At 39.5% G+C, this 20,761-nt stretch overlaps 1 protein-coding gene across 1 annotated transcript in view; it reads right to left on the bottom strand.

Annotated features, from left to right (window-relative positions):
- The window catches only part of NEIL3 (nei like DNA glycosylase 3), a 328,972-nt gene that overhangs the window by 150,383 nt on the left and 157,828 nt on the right, over nt 1-20,761 (bottom strand). Inside the window, exon 7 of the mRNA XM_053703856.1 lies at nt 6,713-6,882. Within this exon, the coding sequence (XP_053559831.1) occupies nt 6,713-6,882 (170 nt within the window). The remainder of the gene's footprint in view (nt 1-6,712; nt 6,883-20,761) is intronic.

Genomic DNA, 20,761 nt, shown 5'->3' with positions numbered 1-20,761 from the left:
GACGGCACAGGATATAATTGCTTAAAACGTTTAGAAGGAGTAAATGAATTACCCAATTTATCCCATTCTCTGGAAATTACTTCAGAAATAGCACTAGGAACAGGAAAAACTTCTGGAATAACCACAGGAGATTTAAAGACCTTATCTAAACGTTTAGAATTAGTATCAAGAGGACCAGAATCCTCAATTTCTAAAGCAATTAGTACTTCTTTAAGTAAAGAACAAATAAATTCCATTTAAAATAAATATGAAGATTTATCAGCATCAATCTCTGAGACAGAATCCTCTGAACCAGAAGAGTCATCAGAATCAGAATGATGATGTTCATTTAAAAATTCATCTGTATAAAGAGAAGTTTTAAAAGATTTTTTATGTTTACTAGAAGGAGGAATAACAGACATAGCCTTCTTGATGGATTCAGAAACAAAATCTATTATGTTATCAGGAACATTCTGAACATTAGATGTTGATGGAACTGCAACAGGTAATGGTACATTACTAAAGGAAATATTATCTGCATTAACAAGTTTGTCATGACAATTAATACAAACAACAGCTGGAGGAATAGCTACCAAAAGTTTACAGCAGATACACTTAGCTTTGGTAGTTCCAGCACCAGACAGCGATTTTCCTGAAGTATCTTCTGACTCAGATGCAACGTGAGACATCTTGCAATATGTAAAAGAAAAAACAACATATAAAGCAAAATTGATCAAATTCCTTAAATGACAGTTTCAGGAATGGGAAAAAATGCCAATGAACAAGCTTCTAGCAACCAGAAGCAAAAAAAAATGAGACTTAAATAATGTGGAGACAAAAGCGACGCCCATATTTTTTAGCGCCAAATAAGACACCCACATTATTTGGCGCCTAAATGCTTTTTGGCGCCAAAAATGACGCCACATCCGGAACGCCGACATCTTTGGCGCAAAAGAACGTAAAAAATGACGCAACTTCCGGCGACACGTATGACGCTGGAAACAGAAAAGATTTTTTGCGCCAAGAATGCGCAATAAAATGAAGCATTTTCAGCCCCCGCGAGCCTAACAGCCCACAGGGAAAAAAAGTCAAATTTTTAAGGTAAGAAAAATAATTGATTCAAGTGCATTATCCCAAATATGAAACTGACTGTCTGAAAATAAGGAATGTTGAACATCCTGAGTCAAGGCAAATAAATGTTTGAATACATATATTTAGAACTTTATAAACAAAGTGCCCAACCATAGCTTAGAGTGTCACAGAAAATAAGACTTACTTACCCCAGGACACTCATCTACATGTTTGTAGAAAGCCAAACCAGTACTGAAACGAAAATCAGCAGAGGTAATGGTATATAAATAAGAGTATATCGTCGATCTGAAAAGGGAGGTAAGAGATGAATCTCTACGACCGATAACAGAGAACCTATGAAATAGACCCCGTAGAAGGAGATCACTGCATTCAAAATAGGCAATACTCTCCTCACATCCCTCTGACATTCACTGCACGCTGAGAGGAAAACCGGGCTCCAACCTGCTGCGGAACGCATATCAACGTAGAATCTAGCACAAACTTACTTCACCACCTCCATAGGAGGCAAAGTTTGTAAAACTGAATTGTGGGTGTGGTGAGGGGTGTATTTATAGGAATTTTAAGGTTTGGGAAACTTTGCCCCTCCTGGTAGGAATGTATATCCCATACGTCACTAGCTCATGGACTCTTGCTAATTACATGAAAGAAATTCCCTTCCTGCTTTGTGGAAGAAGAGGAAGAAGAGGGCACACCTTTAAAGTTCCGAAAGGAACGAAAATTATTTTGTTTACCCTCATCTTAATGGCCTTATCATGAGGTAAAGCGTGACCTTTACCTCCAGTAATGTCAGAAATGATTTCCTTCAACTCAGGCCCGAACAAGGTCTTACCCTTGAAAGGGATAGCCAAGAGCTTTGACTTAGATGATACATCAGCAGGCCACGATTTTAACCATAACGCTCTACGCGCTAAAATGGCAAATCCTGCATTTTTAGCCGCCAATTTAGCTATTTGAAAGGCGGCATCTGTAACAAAAGAATTAGCTAGCTTGAGAGCCTTAATTCTATCTAAAAATATCCTCTAAAGGGGTCTCAACCTTAAGAGACTCTTCTAGAGCATCAAACCAGAAAGCCGCTGCCGTAGTCACTGGAACAATGCAGGCTGTTGGTTGTAAAAGGAAACCCTGATGAATAAACAACCTCTTTAAAAGACCCTATAATTTTTTATCCATAGGGTCTTTGAAAGCACAGCTGTCCTCAATAGGAATAGTTGTACGCTTAGCCAGGGTAGATATAGCTCCCTCCACCTTAGGGACATTCTGCCAAGAGTCCCGAATGGCGTCTGATATGGGATACATTTTCTTAAAATTAGGAGGGGGGGGAGGGAGAATGGTATACCCGGTCTGTCCCACTCCTTCTTAATAATCTCTGAAATTCTCTTAGGAACCGGAAAAACATCAGTGTAAGTGGGTACTTCTAGATATTTGTCCATTTTACACAATTTCTCTGGTGGTACCATGATAGGGTCACAGTCATCCAGATTCGCCAAGACCTCCAGAAGCAACAGGTGAAGGTGTTCTAGCTTAAATTTAAAGGACATAACGTCCGAATCTGTCTGAGGTAACAAACTACCTGGTTCTGAAAGATCTCCCTCAGACAAAATTTCCCTGACCCCCAGCTCAGATCCCTGTGAGGGCACATCGGAAATACCCAACAAAGCATTAGAGGACTCAGTATTTACATTGATTCCTGTCCTACTGCGTTTACTCTGTAAGACTGGTATTTTAGATAAAAACCTCTGTAAGGGTAGTTGACATAACTGCAGCCATATCCTGCACAGTAAATTAATTAGACGCGGTTGAGGAACCTGGCGTCGCTTGGGTGGGCGTTAAAGGTTGTGACACTTGGGGAGAATTAGGCAGCATATCCTGATTCTCCTCAGACTGGGAATCATCCTTAGGCACACTTTCTTTACATCAAATATGCTTTTTACGTTGTAAGGCTCTTTCAGTACAAGACGTACACAAAGTAAGAGGGGGTTCCACAATGGCTTCTAAACACATAGAACAAGGAGTTTCCTCAAGTTCAGACATGTTAAACAGACTAGCAAAAAAAACAAAATCTTTTTTAAATCTTCTTAAAGTGAATGTCAATTTTGATGCTAAAGTGCCCGGTTTTTAAAAATTTGATTAAAAACAGGGGCACTTTAATTAATCAAAATTTACATTTTACTCGTGTTATGAAAAAAAACTTACCTTTTAATCTTCACAGCAGCTCCAGCTTCCTCCACCAGTCGCAAAGCCTCTTCCTGGGTCTAAAATGAGGAATCCGGCTTCCTCCAATCACGGCGTTGAATCAGACGGGGAAGCTGTGATTGGAGGATGACCTATCCATCATTTCTGACATAAGAAATGGCTTGCAACGATCGGAGGAAGCTGGAGCTGCTGTGAAGTTTAAAAGGTAAGTTTTTTTTTTCACAACAGTAGTGAAATGTAAATTTTGATTAATTTAATGTGCCCCTGTTTTTAATCGAATTTTTAAAAACCGGGTACTTTAGCATCAAAATTGACATTCACTTTAATGGATTAAAACAATTTTATAAAAAGAACGTACTGCACCTTTAAATAATAAAAGCGCAACAATTTTACTGTACTGCAGCAAAACGATTTTTTATTGCTAAAAAATTATGCTAAGCAATTCTAATATGCCAAAAATTATTGCACTATCGTAGCAAAGCTAAATTATTCTGCAAAAAGCCTCCTTATGTAGTAAATAAACTTTTAAACAAAAATAACCGCCCCTGCACCTTGCCACAGCTCTGCTGTGGCGCCTACCTGCCCCAGGCAACTCAGGAAGTATACAACTGGAAAAGAGCATTTATAGAGTAGCGCCCCAACTATACTCAGGGCTGAAGGTTAAATAAAAGCACATTTAAGTAAACCACATATACATTCAGTTATAATTTATTTTATCTAAAATAAAATGACCAAAAATCTCAAAAGACAAATACTTATTTCAAACCTCTGTATATACAAAATATTTATTGAAGCAAGATATGTATCACCTAAAAAAGTTAAAAATCAATCCTAAACAAATAATCCTAAACAAACAATTTATCTAATAACAACAGTTGTGGCCACAACTTTCAAAAAAATATATTGTATGATAAAATCGAGTGATTTTGTTTCCAAACTCTGATCCTTTATAGGCAGTAATAGGACTCTCATAAATGTCCTGATTAATTCACAATGTGAAATTCTCCTTTTTGGAAATTATAAGGATACTATGTTCTCAATAATAGTATAGTGTTGTTAAATAATTTCAATTGGATATATACACACCGGGTAGCGTCACTCTAGCCGTTAGGTTTTCACAGTCAGTTTTTAGATCTCAGAACCAATCAGCTATTAGTATTTGGACAACTCCCTTATTTGAATTTCAAATGCCGGTTAGCAATTTTGCAAAGTTATAACAAATGTCACACTATTTCTCAGTGTTCATGCAAGAAAATAAGTGTTCTCCTTTGTATCCAAACAGTCTCTTTTTACCCTTCACTTTCTAACCGCTTTAACTTGCAGAAGGGAAAACGCTCTTACCTCGTCTGTGTCTCCTGTTTTTCTTAGGCGGCTTCTTAATTCAAGCCTTACCTGGACACTTTTGAGCGATTCTCTGCAGTTACTGGGTATCGTGGAAAGCTGTGTAAGTAAATTTGTAGTCCTGACAGCTGCAGCTTGTCTTTGCGATATGTTCCTGTTAGTGGGTAATGTTTCCCCTCCTTACAGTAGTTCAATTTCTTCCGATGTTTTAGTAATCAATTCAGAGAGCAGAGTTGTAATCCTTCCTTCACTTCTACGCGTTTCAGCATCCCATAGATGCCTTTATCAGGAAGTATACAACGATCAGGTGACTGAATATCTACTGTAGGCCCCACCGGAGCTAATGCCTGCTGCCTTCCAGTGAGGAGGAAACTGCGCGTCTGAGCGCGCGAAACAGGCCCCGCCCACCATGGGCGTCGTATTAGACAAACTCCATAACCGCATGGGAAGCGGTTTCTAAAAGCCATGTGGTCCCTCAAAAGTGCCTAGGTACCTTTTTATTATGCCAAGTAAAATGCTTAATAAACAGTAAATAACAAGCTGTCTCTCCCAGTGTCAAGCCCCAAGTGATCCACATAAACGTACCCTTATGTATACACTAAGTAATATACAGTAACCCATAAGTCTCATATGCCTACTGCTTACCCTTTCCCTTACAGGGAATAATGTCAGCCAGTTCTGAAATAACATGTCTCCTCAGAAAATAAAAGACTGAACATACCTCAATGCTGCTTGTAGCATGACACTGGTCTCCACAGAGCAGAAGATTTTTCTTGCACTACCTTCAGCAACTCTGTGGGAACCAGAATGGATCTTAGTAACGACTGCTAAAATCATTAATCTCAGGGCAGAAAAAAGATCTCTTCATCCCCTTCAGGAATCCAGATTGAAGATTTCTCCCTGAGAACAAAATAGTACACACCGGCACCATTTTAAAATAAACATCTTGATTGAAGAATCTAAAACTAACACCTCACTTTACCTCTTCCTATTACTAACACAGGCAAAGAGAATGACTGGGGGTGGAGAGGTGGGAGGAGCTATATATACAGCTCTGCTGTGGTGCTCTTTGCCACTTCCTTTTAGCAGGAGGATAAATCCCACAAGGATGAAACCCGTGGACTCGACATATCTTGTAGAAGAAATACATCTAGCACAGGGGTGTAAAATGACTCAGCACTAAAGGGGCTAAAAATACCTGCATCATTATAGGCAATGCTAAGGTATGAATATTTCTGATAACTAAACTGTAGAAAATGTGATTTATTCACCAGTGTCAAAGTATACAATTAAAATGAAATCGGGGTTAATCACATTTCTAAAATGACTTGTCTACCTAAATGTCCATACATTTTAATTGTGTTTTTCCTGTTGAAAATCATTAGATACATTTTCTAAAGGATTGTGATCAACATCTTTGAGGGCAAAATGTTTATATTATATGAAAGAGCAACACTCTTAAACATACTCAAATATGTTAGTGATTTTAAGTTTAAAGGGACATGAAACCCAAATTTTTTCTTTCGTGATTTAGAAAGAGCATGTCATTTTAAACAACTTTCTAATTTACTTCTACTATCTCATTTGCTTCATTCTCTTGATATCACTTGCTGAAAAGCATATCTAGATATGCTCAGTAGCTGCTGATTGGTTGCTGCACATAGAGGCCTTGTGTGATTGGCTCACACATGTGCATTGCTATTTCTTCAACAAAGGATATCTAAAGAATTGAGCAAATTAGATAATAGAAGTAAATTGGAAAGTTGTTTAAAATTACATGCCCTATCTGAATCATGAAAGTTTAATTTTGACTAGACTGCCCCTTTAAGATACCAACAGACGTTTTTGTCTGGAGAATTTTCAAAAGGTTGGAGGAGGCAGTAAGCACTAAGACTTATACAGCCAGAGTGATCACTTATCCATTTGTACATAAACTAAATCATTTAAATCCAAAAGTACACAATCATATTATTTACCTTATTAGATTAACAGACAAAATAATCCTAAAATCCTTGTAGAATAATAAATTTAAGTACACTGTACTGTGAATATGGCTAAAATAGATTTGGTAGTCATAAATTGTAAAGTACATCAAACTTAACAATACCATCTGGTCTTGCAGTTAGACACGCATCACATTGCTTATCAGAAGGCTTATTTATGAGTGTACAGATATTACATGTCCAATATACTTCATCTCTTTTAGACACATGTTCATTTGAAAGTGACTCTCTTGTTTGTACCCATCCAATAAGACTGTTTCGGGTTGGAAGTTTACTGTAGAGAAGAAAAAAAAGGATACTATTTAATATAATTGTTTTTTTAGTTGCTGATGCCCACCATAAGCAATATTTATTATAATCATCCATTTGGACAGCGCTGCCAACTTCCCTAGAGCTTGATCTTAAAATGAAGAGAGATGATAAAGAGATTATATATATATATATATATATATATATATATATATACATATACACACACACACACACACACATACACATAGTCCCTGCACTCTATACCAAAATAAATATTTATTAATACAAAATGTCTGCATACTAAGAAGCAAACAATGCAAAAAATTGGGTGTACTAAAAATACACACTGACTGGGCGTCCCTAGTCTGTTAAAAACCCAGTCAACCTAAAGGTGAAGAAAATCACAAAAAGGTACATTTTACGTGTCACACCAATGAATAGCAAAATGAGCTCAATGCATTAAACAATCAAAATGTATCAGTGATAAATAAAATATTCCCCTGACTTTTATGGATTTTAGGGATAATATCCCCAAACCAGGGTCTAAATATTTTCAAAACATTGTAAACATGTTCCATGTCCAAGTACTTGCCCCACTGCAGTTGAGCACCACTAATAAAAACCATAATTTATGCTTACCAGATAAATTAATTTCATGGTGGCGAGAGCCCACAATCCATTACTTCTGGGAATTACTCTTCCTGACCATTAGGAGGCAACGACTAACGAACTGCAAGAGCCCTATAAAACCCCTTCCACCTCTATAACAACTAATCTGATGTATAGCCAAGCTAAAAGAGGTCGAAAAAAGGAAAATAGTGCCAATAATTACCACCAGAAAAAATAACAGAGTGGGTTCTTGTGGACTCTCAACACCATAAAAATAAATTAATTTATCAGGTAAGCATAAATGATGTTGTCTTTCATACAGGTGGTGAGAGTCCACAATCTATTACTCCTGTGAAACTAATACCCAAGAAGTGAAGTCCACGAGTAATGAGGGCGGGCCTAGCATGATATATCATCTAATAAAATGTTTAGTTTTTAACAATACTAGAGAATTATTTTAGGTTATGCAAACAAGAAAAAAATAACAAAAAAAAAAAAAAAAAAAGGACAACAATTGGTATTTCAAACCACTGAAAACATCCAAATTACAGAGAAGCCTCTCCAAAGAATTCTTAAGTTTAGGACAAAAAACAGAATTTATGCTTACCTGATAAATTACTTTCTCTTGCAGTGTATCCAGTCCACGGATTCATCCTTACTTGTGGGATATTCTCATTCCCTACAGGAAGTGGCAAAGAGAGCACACAGCAGAGCTGTCCATATAGCTCCCCCCTAGCTCCACCCCCCAGTCATTCGACCAAAGGTTAGGAGAAAAGGAGAAACCATAGGGTGCAGTGGTGACTGTAGTTTAAACAAAAAAATTTAACCTGACTTAATTGCCAGGGCGGGCCGTGGACTGGATACACCGCAAGAGAAAGTAATTTATCAGGTAAGCATAAATTCTGTTTTCTCTTGCAAGGTGTATCCAGTCCACGGATTCATCCTTACTTGTGGGATACCAATACCAAAGCTTTAGGACACGGATGAAGGGAGGGAACAAGACAGGTAACCTAAACAGAAGGCACCACTGCTTGCAAAACCTTTCTCCCAAAAATATCCTCCGAAGAAGCAAAAGTATCGAATTTGTAAAATTTGGCAAAAGTATGCAGTGAAGACCAAGTCGCTGCCTTACAAATCTGTTCAACAGAAGCCTCATTTTGGAAAGCCCATGTGGAAGCCACAGCTCTGGTGGAATGAGCTGTAATTCGTTCAGGAGGCTGCTGCCCAGCAGTCTCATAAGCCAATCGGATGATGCTTTTCAGCCAGAAGGAAAGAGAGGTAGCAGTCGCTTTCTGACCTCTCCTCTTACCAGAATAGACAACAAACAAGGATGATGTTTGTCTGAAATCTTTAGTTGCTTGTAAATAGAATTTTAAAGCACGAACCACATCAAGATTGTGTAAAAGCCGTTCCTTCTTTGAAGATGGATTAGGACACAGGGAAGGAACAATGATTTCCTGGTTAATATTCCTATTAGAAACAACTTTAGGAAGAAAACCAGGTTTGGTACACAAAACTACCTTATCTGCATGGAACACCAGATAGGGTGAATTACACTGCAAAGCAGACAATTCTGAAACTCTTTGAGCAGAAGATATAGCTACCAAAAACAAAACTTTCCAAGATAATAACTTAATATCTATGGAATGTAAAGATTCAAACGGAACCCCTTGAAGAACTGAAAGAACTAAATTTAGACTCCATGGCGGAGCCACAGGTTTATAGACAGGCTTGATTCTGACTAAAGCCTGAGCAAACGCTTGAACGTCTGGTACCTCTGCCAGACGCTTGTGTAAAAGGATAGACAGAGCAGATATCTGGGAAAAGACGACGCCTGTATTAAGATGTTGTCCAGATAAGGTGCTACTGCAATGCCCCGCGGTCTTAATACCGCCAGAAGGGACCCTAGCACTTTTGTGAAAATTCTGGGAGCGGTGGCCAACCCGAAGGGAAGGGCCACGAACTGGTAATGCTTGTCCAGAAAGGCGAACCTTAGGAACTGATGATGATCTTTGTGGATAGGAATATGTAGGTATGCATACTTTAAATCCACGGTAGTCATATATTGACCTTCCTGGATCATAGGTAAGATTGTTCGAATGGTCTCCATCTTAAATGATGGAACTCTAAGGAATTTGATTAGAATTTTTAGATCCAGGATTGGCCTGAAAGTTCCTTCCTTTTTGGGAACCACAAACAGGTTTGAGTAAAAACCCAGTCCTTGTTCTGTAATTGGGACTGGATATATCACTCCCATCTTAAGTAGATCTTCTACACAGCGTAAGAACGCCTCTTTCTTTGTCTGGTCTGTAGACAGACGAGAAATGTGGAACCTTCCCCTTGGAGGGGAGTCCTTGAATTCTAGAAGATATCCCTGAGTAACGATCTCTAATGCCCAGGGATCGGGAACATCTCTCGCCCAAGCCTGAGCGAAGAGAGAGAGTCTGCCCCCTACCAGATCCGGATCGGGGGCTACCCCCTTCATGCTGTCTTAGTAGCAGCTGCAGGCTTCTTGGCCTGTTTACCCTTGTTCCAGCCCTGCAAAGGCTTCCAGGTTGCCTTGGGCTGTGAAGCGTTACCCTCTTGCTTTGCGGTTGCAGAGGTTGAAGCAGGAAAACTCTGAAGTTGCGAAAGGAACGAAAATTAGCCTTGTTTTTAGCCTTAAAAGGCCTATCTTGCGGGAGAGCATGGCCCTTACCCCCGGTGATATCCGAAATAATCTCTTTCAACTCGGGTCCAAAAAGGGTCTTTCCCTTGAAAGGGATATTTAGTCATTTTGATTTGGACGACACGTCGGCCGACCATGACTTGAGCCAAAGCACTCTCCGCGCCATAATGGCGAAACCAGAATTTTTCGCCGCTAACTTAGCTAATTGCAAAGCGGCATCTGTGATAAAAGAATTAGCCAGTTTTAGAGCATTAATTCTATCCATGACTTCGTCATATGAAGTCTCCCTCTGGAGCGACTCCTCCAGAGCCTCAAACCAAAAAGCCGCTGCAGTAGTTACAGGAATAATGCAGGCAATCGGTTGGAGAAGGAAACCTTGTTGAACAAATATTTTCTTTAGTAAACCTAACTTTTTTATCCATAGGATCTTTAAAAGCACAACTGTCTTCAATTGGGATGGTTGTGCGCTTGGCTAGTGTCGAAAATGCCCCCTCTACCTTAGGGACCTTCTGCCACGCGTCCCGTCTGGGATCAGTTATGGGGAACATTTTCTTAAAGATCGGGCGGGGAACAAAGGGTACACCTGGTCTCTCCCACTCCCTAGCAACAATATCCGCCACCCTCTTAGGGATGGGAAACGCATCAGTGTATACAGGGACTTCTAGATATTTGTCCATTTTACACAATTTCTCTGGGACCACCATAGGGTCACAATCATCCAGAGTTGATAAAACCTCCCTAAGCAGTACGTGGAGGTGTTCCAATTTAAACGCTAGTGAATCTGATTCTGTCCGCTGAGAAACCTTTCCTGAGTCAGAAATTTCTCCCTCAGACATCACATCCCTCGCCCCTACTTCAGAGTGTTGTAGGGGTACATCAGATAAACCTCCCAAAGCTTCCGACTGCTCCTCATCTGTCCTTAAAACAGAGCTATCGCGCTTTTTAGGGAAAACTAGCAGTTTGGATAGAAAGGCCGCAAGGGAATTATCCATGACTGTCGCTAGTTGTTGCAATGTAATAGGTGCCAATGCACTAGAGGTACAAGGTATCGCTTGAGCAGGCGTAACTGGTGATGACACATGAGGAGAGGAAGGCGGACTATCCTCATTACCTTCAGTCAAAGAATCATCTAGGGCTATATTTTTAAGTGACACAATATGATCTTTAAAGTGTATAGACACATTAGTGCACTTGTGAGTGGGGGTTCCACCATGGCTTCTGAACATATAGAACAAGGCCTTTATTTAGTGTCAGACATGTTTCACAGATTATTATTATACACAAGCAGGCTTGGAAAACACTTTAATCAATAAAAAACACAAATTGAAATAAACGGTACTGTGCCTTTAAGAAATAAAAAGCGCACACAATTTTACAAAATGCTGAAAAATGAACCAAATCTCTTGAAATTTTCACAGTATGTGCCTAATGCTTCGATATGATTACACAACAAGTTTCAGCCTGATTAACCCTTTAATGCCCAAACCGGAGCAGTCTAAAGCCTACAACCGGTTATTAAACTACAGCACCTTGCCACAGCAGCCTGCGGTGGCCCTACCTGCCCTTAGGGATTAGTTTTGGGAAAAGCAAGCCTCTTGAAGTCCTCAAACAGTCTACATGTGAAGCAGCATGAACAATCTGTCAGAATTAACTGTGCAACTGAGGCGCGAAATTAGGCCCCTCCCACTCCACTCCGGAGTTGAGAGGCCTTCAGAATCCCAAAATAGGTGACTAAAATAATGCCATATGGGGAAAAAACCCATAATAAACACACCAAAAGTGTTTAAAAGTGTCTATACAGGGAGTGCAGAATTATTAGGCAAATGAGTATTTTGACCACATCATCCTCTTTATGCATGTTGTCTTACTCCAAGCTGTATAGGCTCGAAAGCCTACTACCAATTAAGCATATTAGGTGATGTGCATCTCTGTAATGAGAAGGGGTGTGGTCTAATGACATCAACACCCTATATCAGGTGTGCATAATTATTAGGCAACTTCCTTTCCTTTGGCAAAATGGGTCAAAAGAAGGACTTGACAGGCTCAGAAAAGTCAAAAATAGTGAGATATCTTGCAGAGGGATGCAGCACTCTTAAAATTGCAAAGCTTCTGAAGCGTGATCATCGAACAATCAAGCGTTTCATTCAAAATAGTCAACAGGGTCGCAAGAAGCGTGTGGAAAAACCAAGGCGCAAAATAACTGCCCATGAACTGAAAAAAGTCAAGCGTGCAGCTGCCAAGATGCCACTTGCCACCAGTTTGGCCATATTTCAGAGCTGCAACATCACTGGAGTGCCCAAAAGCACAAGGTGTGCAATACTCAGAGACATGGCCAAGGTAAGAAAGGCTGAAAGACGACCACCACTGAACAAGACACACAAGCTGAAACGTCAAGACTGGGCCAAGAAATATCTCAAGACTGATTTTTCTAAGGTTTTATGGACTGATGAAATGAGAGGGAGTCTTGATGGGCCAGATGGATGGGCCCGTGGCTGGATTGGTAAAGGGCAGAGAGCTCCAGTCCGACTCAGACGCCAGCAAGGTGGAGGTGGAGTACTGGTTTGGGCTGGTATCATCAAAGATGAGCTTGTGGGGCCTTTTCGGGTTGAGGATGGAGTCAAGTTCAACTCCCAGTCCTACTGCCAGTTTCTGGAAGACACCTTCTTCAAGCAGTGGTACAGGAAGAAGTCTGCACCCTTCAAGAAAAACATGATTTTCATGCAGGACAATGCTCCATCACACGCGTCCAAGTACTCCACAGCGTGGCTGGCAAGAAAGGGTATAAAAGAAGAAAATCTAATGACATGGCCTCCTTGTTCACCTGATCTGAACCCCATTGAGAACCTGTGGTCCCATCATCAAATGTGAGATTTACAAGGAGGGAAAACAGTACACCTCTCTGAACAGTGTCTGGGAGGCTGTGGTTGCTGCTGCACGCAATGTTGATGGTGAACAGATCAAAACACTGACAGAATCCATGGATGGCAGGCTTTTGAGTGTCCTTGCAAAGAAAGGTGGCTATACTGGTCACTGATTTGCTTTTGTTTTGTTTTTGAATGTCAGAAATGTATATTTGTGAATGTTGAGATGTTATATTGGTTTCACTGGTAAAAATAAATAATTGAAATTGGTATATATTTGTTTTTTGTTAAGTTGCCTAATAATTATGCACAGTAATAGTCACCTGCACACACAGATATCCCCCTAAAATAGCTAAAACTAAAAACAAACTAAAAACTACTTCCAAAAATATTCAGCTTTGATATTAATGAGTTTTTTGGGTTCATTGAGAACATGGTTGTTCAATAATAACATTAATCCTCAAAAAAAAAAACTTGCCTAATAATTCTGCACTCCCTGTAATGAGTATTTTGTTAAATAAAATAATCAATTGCCCTGCAACAGTGTCAACCAGCCTATTGAGCCCTCTTAAATAAGCCTTTAGTTCTATACTGAGTCTCAGAAACATGGCTTACCCTTCCCACATGGGGATTCTTGTCAGTCTTCTAGCATTACCTTGTCTTGACTAGAAAAAAGATGACTGAAACATAACTCAATGCAGTTAAGCCTGCAAACTGTTCCCCCCAACTGAAGTTTTCTGGTACTCCTCAGTCCTGTGTGGGAACAGCAATGGATTTTAGTTAACACATGCTAAAATCATTTTCCTCTCAGCAGAATTCTTCATCACATTTCTGCCAGAGAGTAAATAGTACAAACCGGTACCATTTAAAAATAACAAACATATGATTGAAGATATAAAACTACAAATCTAACACCACATTCACTTTACCCTCCCGTAGAGAGGCCCTGCTGCCAGAGCCGGCAAAGAGAATGACTGGGGGGTGGAGCTAGGGGGGGAGCTATATGGGAGCTTTGCCACTTCCTGTAGGGAATGAGAATATCCCACAAGTAAGGATGAATCCGTGGACTGGATACACCTTGCAAGAGAAAGGAACAACAATTTCCCTGTTTATATTGTCCTAAGACATCAAATTAAATAAACATCAAATTTGGTTCTCAAAACTGCCTTATCCGGATGAAAAAACATAATTTATGTAAGAACTTACCTGATAAATTCATTTCTTTCATATTAGCAAGAGTCCATGAGCTAGTGACGTATGGGATATACATTCCTACCAGGAGGGGCAAAGTTTCCCAAACCTCAAAATGCCTATAAATACACCCCTCACCACACCCACAAATCAGTTTAACGCATAGCCAAGAAGTGTGGTGATAAGACAAAAGTGCGAAAGCATAAAAAAATAAGGAATTGGAATAATTGTGCTTTATACAAAAAATCATAACCACCACAAAAAGGGTGGGCCTCATGGACTCTTGCTAATATAAAAGAAATGAATTTATCAGGTAAGTTCTTACATAAATTATGTTTTCTTTCATGTAATTAGCAAGAGTCCATGAGCTAGTGACGTATGGGATAATGACTACCCAAGATGTGGATCTTCCACGCAAGAGTCACTAGAGAGGGAGGGATAAAATAAAGACAGCCAATTCCGCTGAAAATAATCCACACCCAAAATAAAGTTTAAATATTATGATGAAAAAAACTGAAATTATAAGCAGAAGAATCAAACTGAAACAGCTGCCTGAAGTACTTTTCTACCAAAAACTGCTTCAGAAGAAGAAAACACATCAAAATGGTAGAATTTAGTAAAAGTATGCAAAGAAGACCAAGTTGCTGCTTTGCAAATCTGATCAACCGAAGCTTCATTCCTAAACGCGCAGGAAGTAGAAACTGACCTAGTAGAATGAGCTGTAATCCTCTGAGGCGGAGTTTTACCCGACTCGACATAAGCATGATGAATTAAAGATTTCAACCAAGATGCCAAAGAAATGGCAGAGGCCTTCTGACCTTTCCTAGAACCGGAAAAGATAACAAATAGACTAGAAGTCTTTCGGAAATTCTTAGTAGCTTCAACATAATATTTCAAAGCTCTAACTACATCCAAAGAATGCAATGATCTCTCCTTAGAATTCTTAGGAACCACAATTTCTCTACTAATGTTGTTAGAATTCACAACCTTAGGTAAAAATTTAAAAGAAGTTCGCAACACCGCCTTATCCTGATGAAAAATCAGAAAAGGAGACTCACAAGAAAGAGCAGATAATTCAGAAACTCTTCTAGCAGAAGAGATGGCCAAAAGAAACAAAACTTTCCAAGAAAGTAATTTAATGTCCAATGAATGCATAGGTTCAAACGGAGGAGCTTGAAGAGCCCCCAGAACCAAATTCAAACTCCAAGGAGGAGAAATTGACTTAATAACAGGTTTTATACGAACCAAAGCTTGTACAAAACAATGAATATCAGGAAGATTAACAATCTTTCTGTGAAAAAGAACAGAAAGAGCAGAGATTTGTCCTTTCAAGGAACTTGCAGACAAACCTTTATCCAAACCATCCTGAAGAAACTGTAAAATTCTCGGAATTCTAAAAGAATGCCAGGAAAAATGATGAGAAAGACACCAAGAAATGTAAGTCTTCCAGACTCGATAATATATCTTCCTAGATACAGATTTACGAGCCTGTAACATAGTATTAATCACAGAGTCAGAGAAACCTCTTTGACTAAGCATCAACCGTTCAATCTCCATACCTTTAAATTTAAGGATTTGAGATCCTGATGGTAAAAAGGACCTTGCGACAGAAGGTCCGGTCTTAACGGAAGAGTCCACGGTTGGCAAGAGGCCATCCGGACAAGATCCGCATACCAAAACCTGTGAGGCCATGCTGGAGCCACCAGCAGAACAAACGAGCTTTCCTTCAGAATCTTGGAGATTACTTTTGGAAGAAGAACTAGAGGCGGAAAGATATAGGCAGGATGATACTTCCAAGGAAGTGACAATGCATCCACTGCTTCCGCCTGAGGATCCCTGGATCTGGACAGATACCTGGGAAGTTTCTTGTTTAGATGAGAAGCCATCAGATCTATTTCTGGAAGTCCCCACATTTGAACAATCTGAAGAAATACCTCTGGGTGAAGAGACCATTCGCCCGGATGTAACGTTTAGCGACTGAGATAATCCGCTTCCCAATTGTCTATACCTGGGATATGAACCGCAGAAATTAGACAGGAGCTGGATTCCGCCCATACCAGTATTCGAGATACTTCTTTCATAGCCAGAGGACTGTGAGTCCCTCCTTGATGATTGATATATGCCACAGTTGTGACATTGTCTGTCTGAAAACAAATGAACGATTCTCTCTTTAGAAGAGGCCATGACTGAAGAGCTCTGAAAATTGCACGGAGTTCCAAAATATTTATTGGTAATCTCACCTCCTGAGATTCCCAAACCCCTTGTGCTGTCAGAGACCCCCAAACAGCTCCCCAACCTGTCAGACTTGCATCTGTTGAAATTACAGTCCAGGTCGGAAGAACAAAAGAAGCCCCCTGAACTAAACGATGGTGATCTGTCCACCACGTCAGAGAGTGTCGTACAATCGGTTTTAAAGATATTAATTGAGATATCTTTGTGTAATCCCTGCACCACTGATTCAGCATACATAACTGAAGAGGTCGCATGTGAAAACGAGCAAAGGGGATCGCGTCCGATGCAACAGTCATAAGACCTAGAATTTCCATGCATAAGGCTACCGAAGGGAATGATTGAGATTGAAGGATTCGACAGGCTGAGATCAATTTTAGACATCTCTTGTCTGTTAGAGACAGAGTCATGGACACTGAATCTATCTGGAAACCTAAAAAGGTTACCCTTGTCTGAGGAATCAATGAACTTTTCGGTAAATTGATCCTCCAACCATGATCTCGAAGAAACAACACAAGTCGATTCGTATGAGATTCTGCTAAATTTAAAGACTGAGCAAGTACCAAGATATCGTCCAAATAAGGAAATACCACAATACCCTGTTCTCCGATTACAGACAGAAGGGCACCGAGAACCTTTGTAAAAATTCTTGGAGCTGTTGCTAGGCCAAACGGCAGAGCCACAAACTGGTAATGCTTGTCTAGGAAAGAGAATCTCAGAAACTGATCTGGATGAATCGGAATATGCAGATATGCATCCTGTAAATCTATTGTGGACATATAATGCCCTTGCTGAACAAAAGGCAGGATAGTCCTTATAGTTACCATTTTGAATGTTGGTATCCTTACATAACGATTCAATATTTTTAGATCCAGAACTGGTCTGAAGGAATTCTCCTTCTTTGGTACAATGAAGAGATTTGAATAAAACCCCAGCCCCTGTTCCAGAACTGAAACTGGCATAATTACTCCAGCCAACTCTAGATCGGAAACACATTTCAGAAATGCTTGAGCCTTCGCTGGATTTACTGGGACACGGGAAAGAAAAAAATCTCTTTGCAGGAGGCCTTATCTTGAAGCCAATGCTGAACCCTTCTAAAAAAATGTTCTGAATCCAAAGATTGTGAATTGAATTGATCCAAATTTCTTTGAAAAATCGTAATCTGCCCCCTACCAGCTGGGCTGGAATGAGGGCCGCACCTTCATGTGGACTTGGGAGCTGGCTTTGGTTTTCTAAAAGGCTTGGATTTATTCCAGACTGGAGATGGTTTCCAAACTGATACCGCTCCTGTGGGTGAAGGATCAGGCTTTTGTTCCTTATTGTGACGATTATTAGACCTAAATTTACCTTTAGATTTTTTATCCTGTGGTAAAAAAACATAATTTATGTAAGAACTTACCTGATAAATTCATTTCTTTCATATTAGCAAGAGTCCATGAGCTAGTGACGTATGGGATATACATTCCTACCAGGAGGGGCAAAGTTTCCCAAACCTTAAAATGCCTATAAATACACCCCTCACCACACCCACAATTCAGTTTAACGAATAGCCAAGAAGTGGGGTGATAAGAAAAAAGTGCGAAAGCATATAAAATAAGGAATTGGAATAATTGTGCTTTATACAAAAAAATCATAACCACCACAAAAAAGGGCGGGCCTCATGGACTCTTGCTAATATGAAAGAAATGAATTTATCAGGTAAATTCTTACATAAATTATGTTTTCTTTCATGTAATTAGCAAGAGTCCATGAGCTAGTGACGTATGGGATAATGACTACCCAAGATGTGGATCTTTCCACACAAGAGTCACTAGAGAGGGACGGATAAAATAAAGACAACCAATTCCTGCTGAAAATAATCCACACCCAGAATAAAGTTTAATGAAAAACATAAGCAGAAGATTCAAACTGAAACCACTGCCTGAAGTACTTTTCTACCAAAAACTGCTTCAGAAGAAGAAAACACATCAAAATGGTAGAATTTAGGAAAAGTATGCAAAGAGGACCAAGTTGCTGCTTTGCAAATCTGATCAACCGAAGCTTCATTCCTAAACGCCCAGGAAGTAGAAACTGACCTAGTAGAATGAGCTGTAATCCTTCGAGGCGGAATGTTACCCGACTCGACATAGGCATGATGAAATAAAGATTTCAACCAAGATGCCAAAGAAATGGCAGAAGCTTTCTGGCCTTTTCTAGAACCGGAAAAGATGAAAAATAGACTAGAAGTCTTTCGGAAAGACTTAGTAGCTTCAACATAATATTACAAAGCTCTAACAGCATCCAAAAAATGCAATGATTTCTCCTTAGAATTCATAGGATTAGGACATAATGAAGGAACCACAATTTCTCTACTAATGTTGTTAGAATTCACAACCTTAGGTAAAAAATTCAAAAGAAGTTCGCAGCACCGCCTTATCCTGATGCAAAATCAGAAAAGGAGAATCACAAGAAAGAGCAGATAATTCAGAGACTCTTCTGGCAGAAGAGATGGCCAAAAGAAACAAAACTTTCCAAGAAAGTAATATAACGACCAAAGAATACATTGGTTCAAAAGGAGGAGCTTGAAGAGCCCCCTGAACCAAATTCAAGCTCCAAGGAGGAGAAATTGACTTAATGACAGGTTTTATACGAACCAAAACTTGTACAAAACAATGAATATCAGGAAGATTAGCAATCCTTCTCTGAAAAAGAACAGAAAGAGCAGAGATTTGTCTTTTCAAGGAACTTGCGGACAAACCTTTATCTAAACCATCCTGAAGAAACTGTAAAATTCTCGGTATTCAAAAAGAATGCCAAGAAAAAAAGATGAGAAAGACACTAAGAAATATAAGTCTTCCAGACTCTATAATATAAGAGGTCGCATGTGAAAACGAGCAAAGGAGATCGCATCCGATGCGGCAGTCCTAAGACCTAAAATTTCCATGCATAAGGCTACCAAAGGGAATGATTGTGACTGAAGGTTTTGACAAGCTGATATCAATGTTAAACTTCTCTTGTCTGACAAGGACAGAGTCAGACACTGAATCTATCTGGAAACCTAAAAAGGTTACCCTTGTCTGAGGAATCAATGAACTGATTGGTAAATTGATCCTCCAACCATGATCTTGAAGAAACAACACAAGTCGATTCGTATGAGATTCTGCGAAAATGTGAAGACTGAGCAAGTACCAAGATATTGTCCAAATAAGGAAATGCCAAAACCCTGTTCTGATTACAGACAGAAGGGCACCGAGAACCTTTGAAAAAATTCTTGGAGCTGATGCTAGGCCAAACGGTAGAGCCACAAAACTGGTAATGCTTGTCTAAAAAGAGAATCTCAGAAACTAAAAGTGATCTGGATGAATCGAAATATGCAGATATGCATCCTGTAAATCTATTGTAGACATATAATGCCCTTGCTAAACAAAAGGCAGGATAGTCCTACAGTTACCATCTTGAATGTTGGTATCCTTACATAACGATTCAATATTGATAGATCCGGAACTGGTCTGAAGGAATTGACCTTCTTTGGTACAATGAAGAGATAGAATACAACCCCAGCCCCTGTTCCAGAACTGGAACTGGCATAATTACTCCAGCCAACTCTAGATCTGAAACACATTTCAGAAATGCTGAGCCTTTGCTGTGTTTACTGGGACACGGGAAAGAAAAAAATCTCTTTGCAGGAGGCCTTAACTTGAAGCCAATTCTGTACCTTTCTGAAACAATGTTCTGAAACCAGAGATTGTGAACGGAATTGATCCAAATTTCTTTGAAGAAAACGTAATCTGCCCCATACCAGCTGAGCTGGAATGAGGGCCGCACCTTCATGGGTACTTAGGAGCTGGCTTTAGGTTTCTATAAGGCTTGGATATATTCCAAACTGGAAATGGTTTCCAAACTGATACCGCTCCTGAGGATGAAGGATCAGGCTTTTGTTCCTTGTTGTGAGGAACGGAACGAAAACGATTATTAGACCTAAATTTACCTTAGATTTTTTATCCTTTGGTAAAAAAGTTCCCTTCCCTCCAGTAACAGTTGAGATAATAGAATCCAACTGAGAACCGAATAATTTATTACCCTGGAAAGAAAGGGAAAGCAAAGTTGACTTAGAAGACATATCAGCATTCCAAGTTTTAAGCCATAAAGCTTTTCTAGCTAAAATAGCTAGAGACATATACCTGACATCAACTCTAATGATATCAAAAGATGGTATCACAAATAAAATTATTAGCATGTTATAGAATAATAATAATGCTATAAAATTATGATCTGTTACTTGTTGCGCTAAAGCTTCTAACCAAAAAGTTGAAGCTGCAGCAACATCCGCTAAAAATATAGCAGGTCTAAGAAGATTACCTGAA

This window comes from Bombina bombina, chromosome 2 (genome assembly GCF_027579735.1).
Source record: "Bombina bombina isolate aBomBom1 chromosome 2, aBomBom1.pri, whole genome shotgun sequence".
NCBI lineage: Eukaryota > Metazoa > Chordata > Amphibia > Anura > Bombinatoridae > Bombina > Bombina bombina.
The sequence above is the reverse complement of the archived record's forward strand: the minus strand, read 5'-3'. Positions and strand labels throughout refer to the sequence as shown.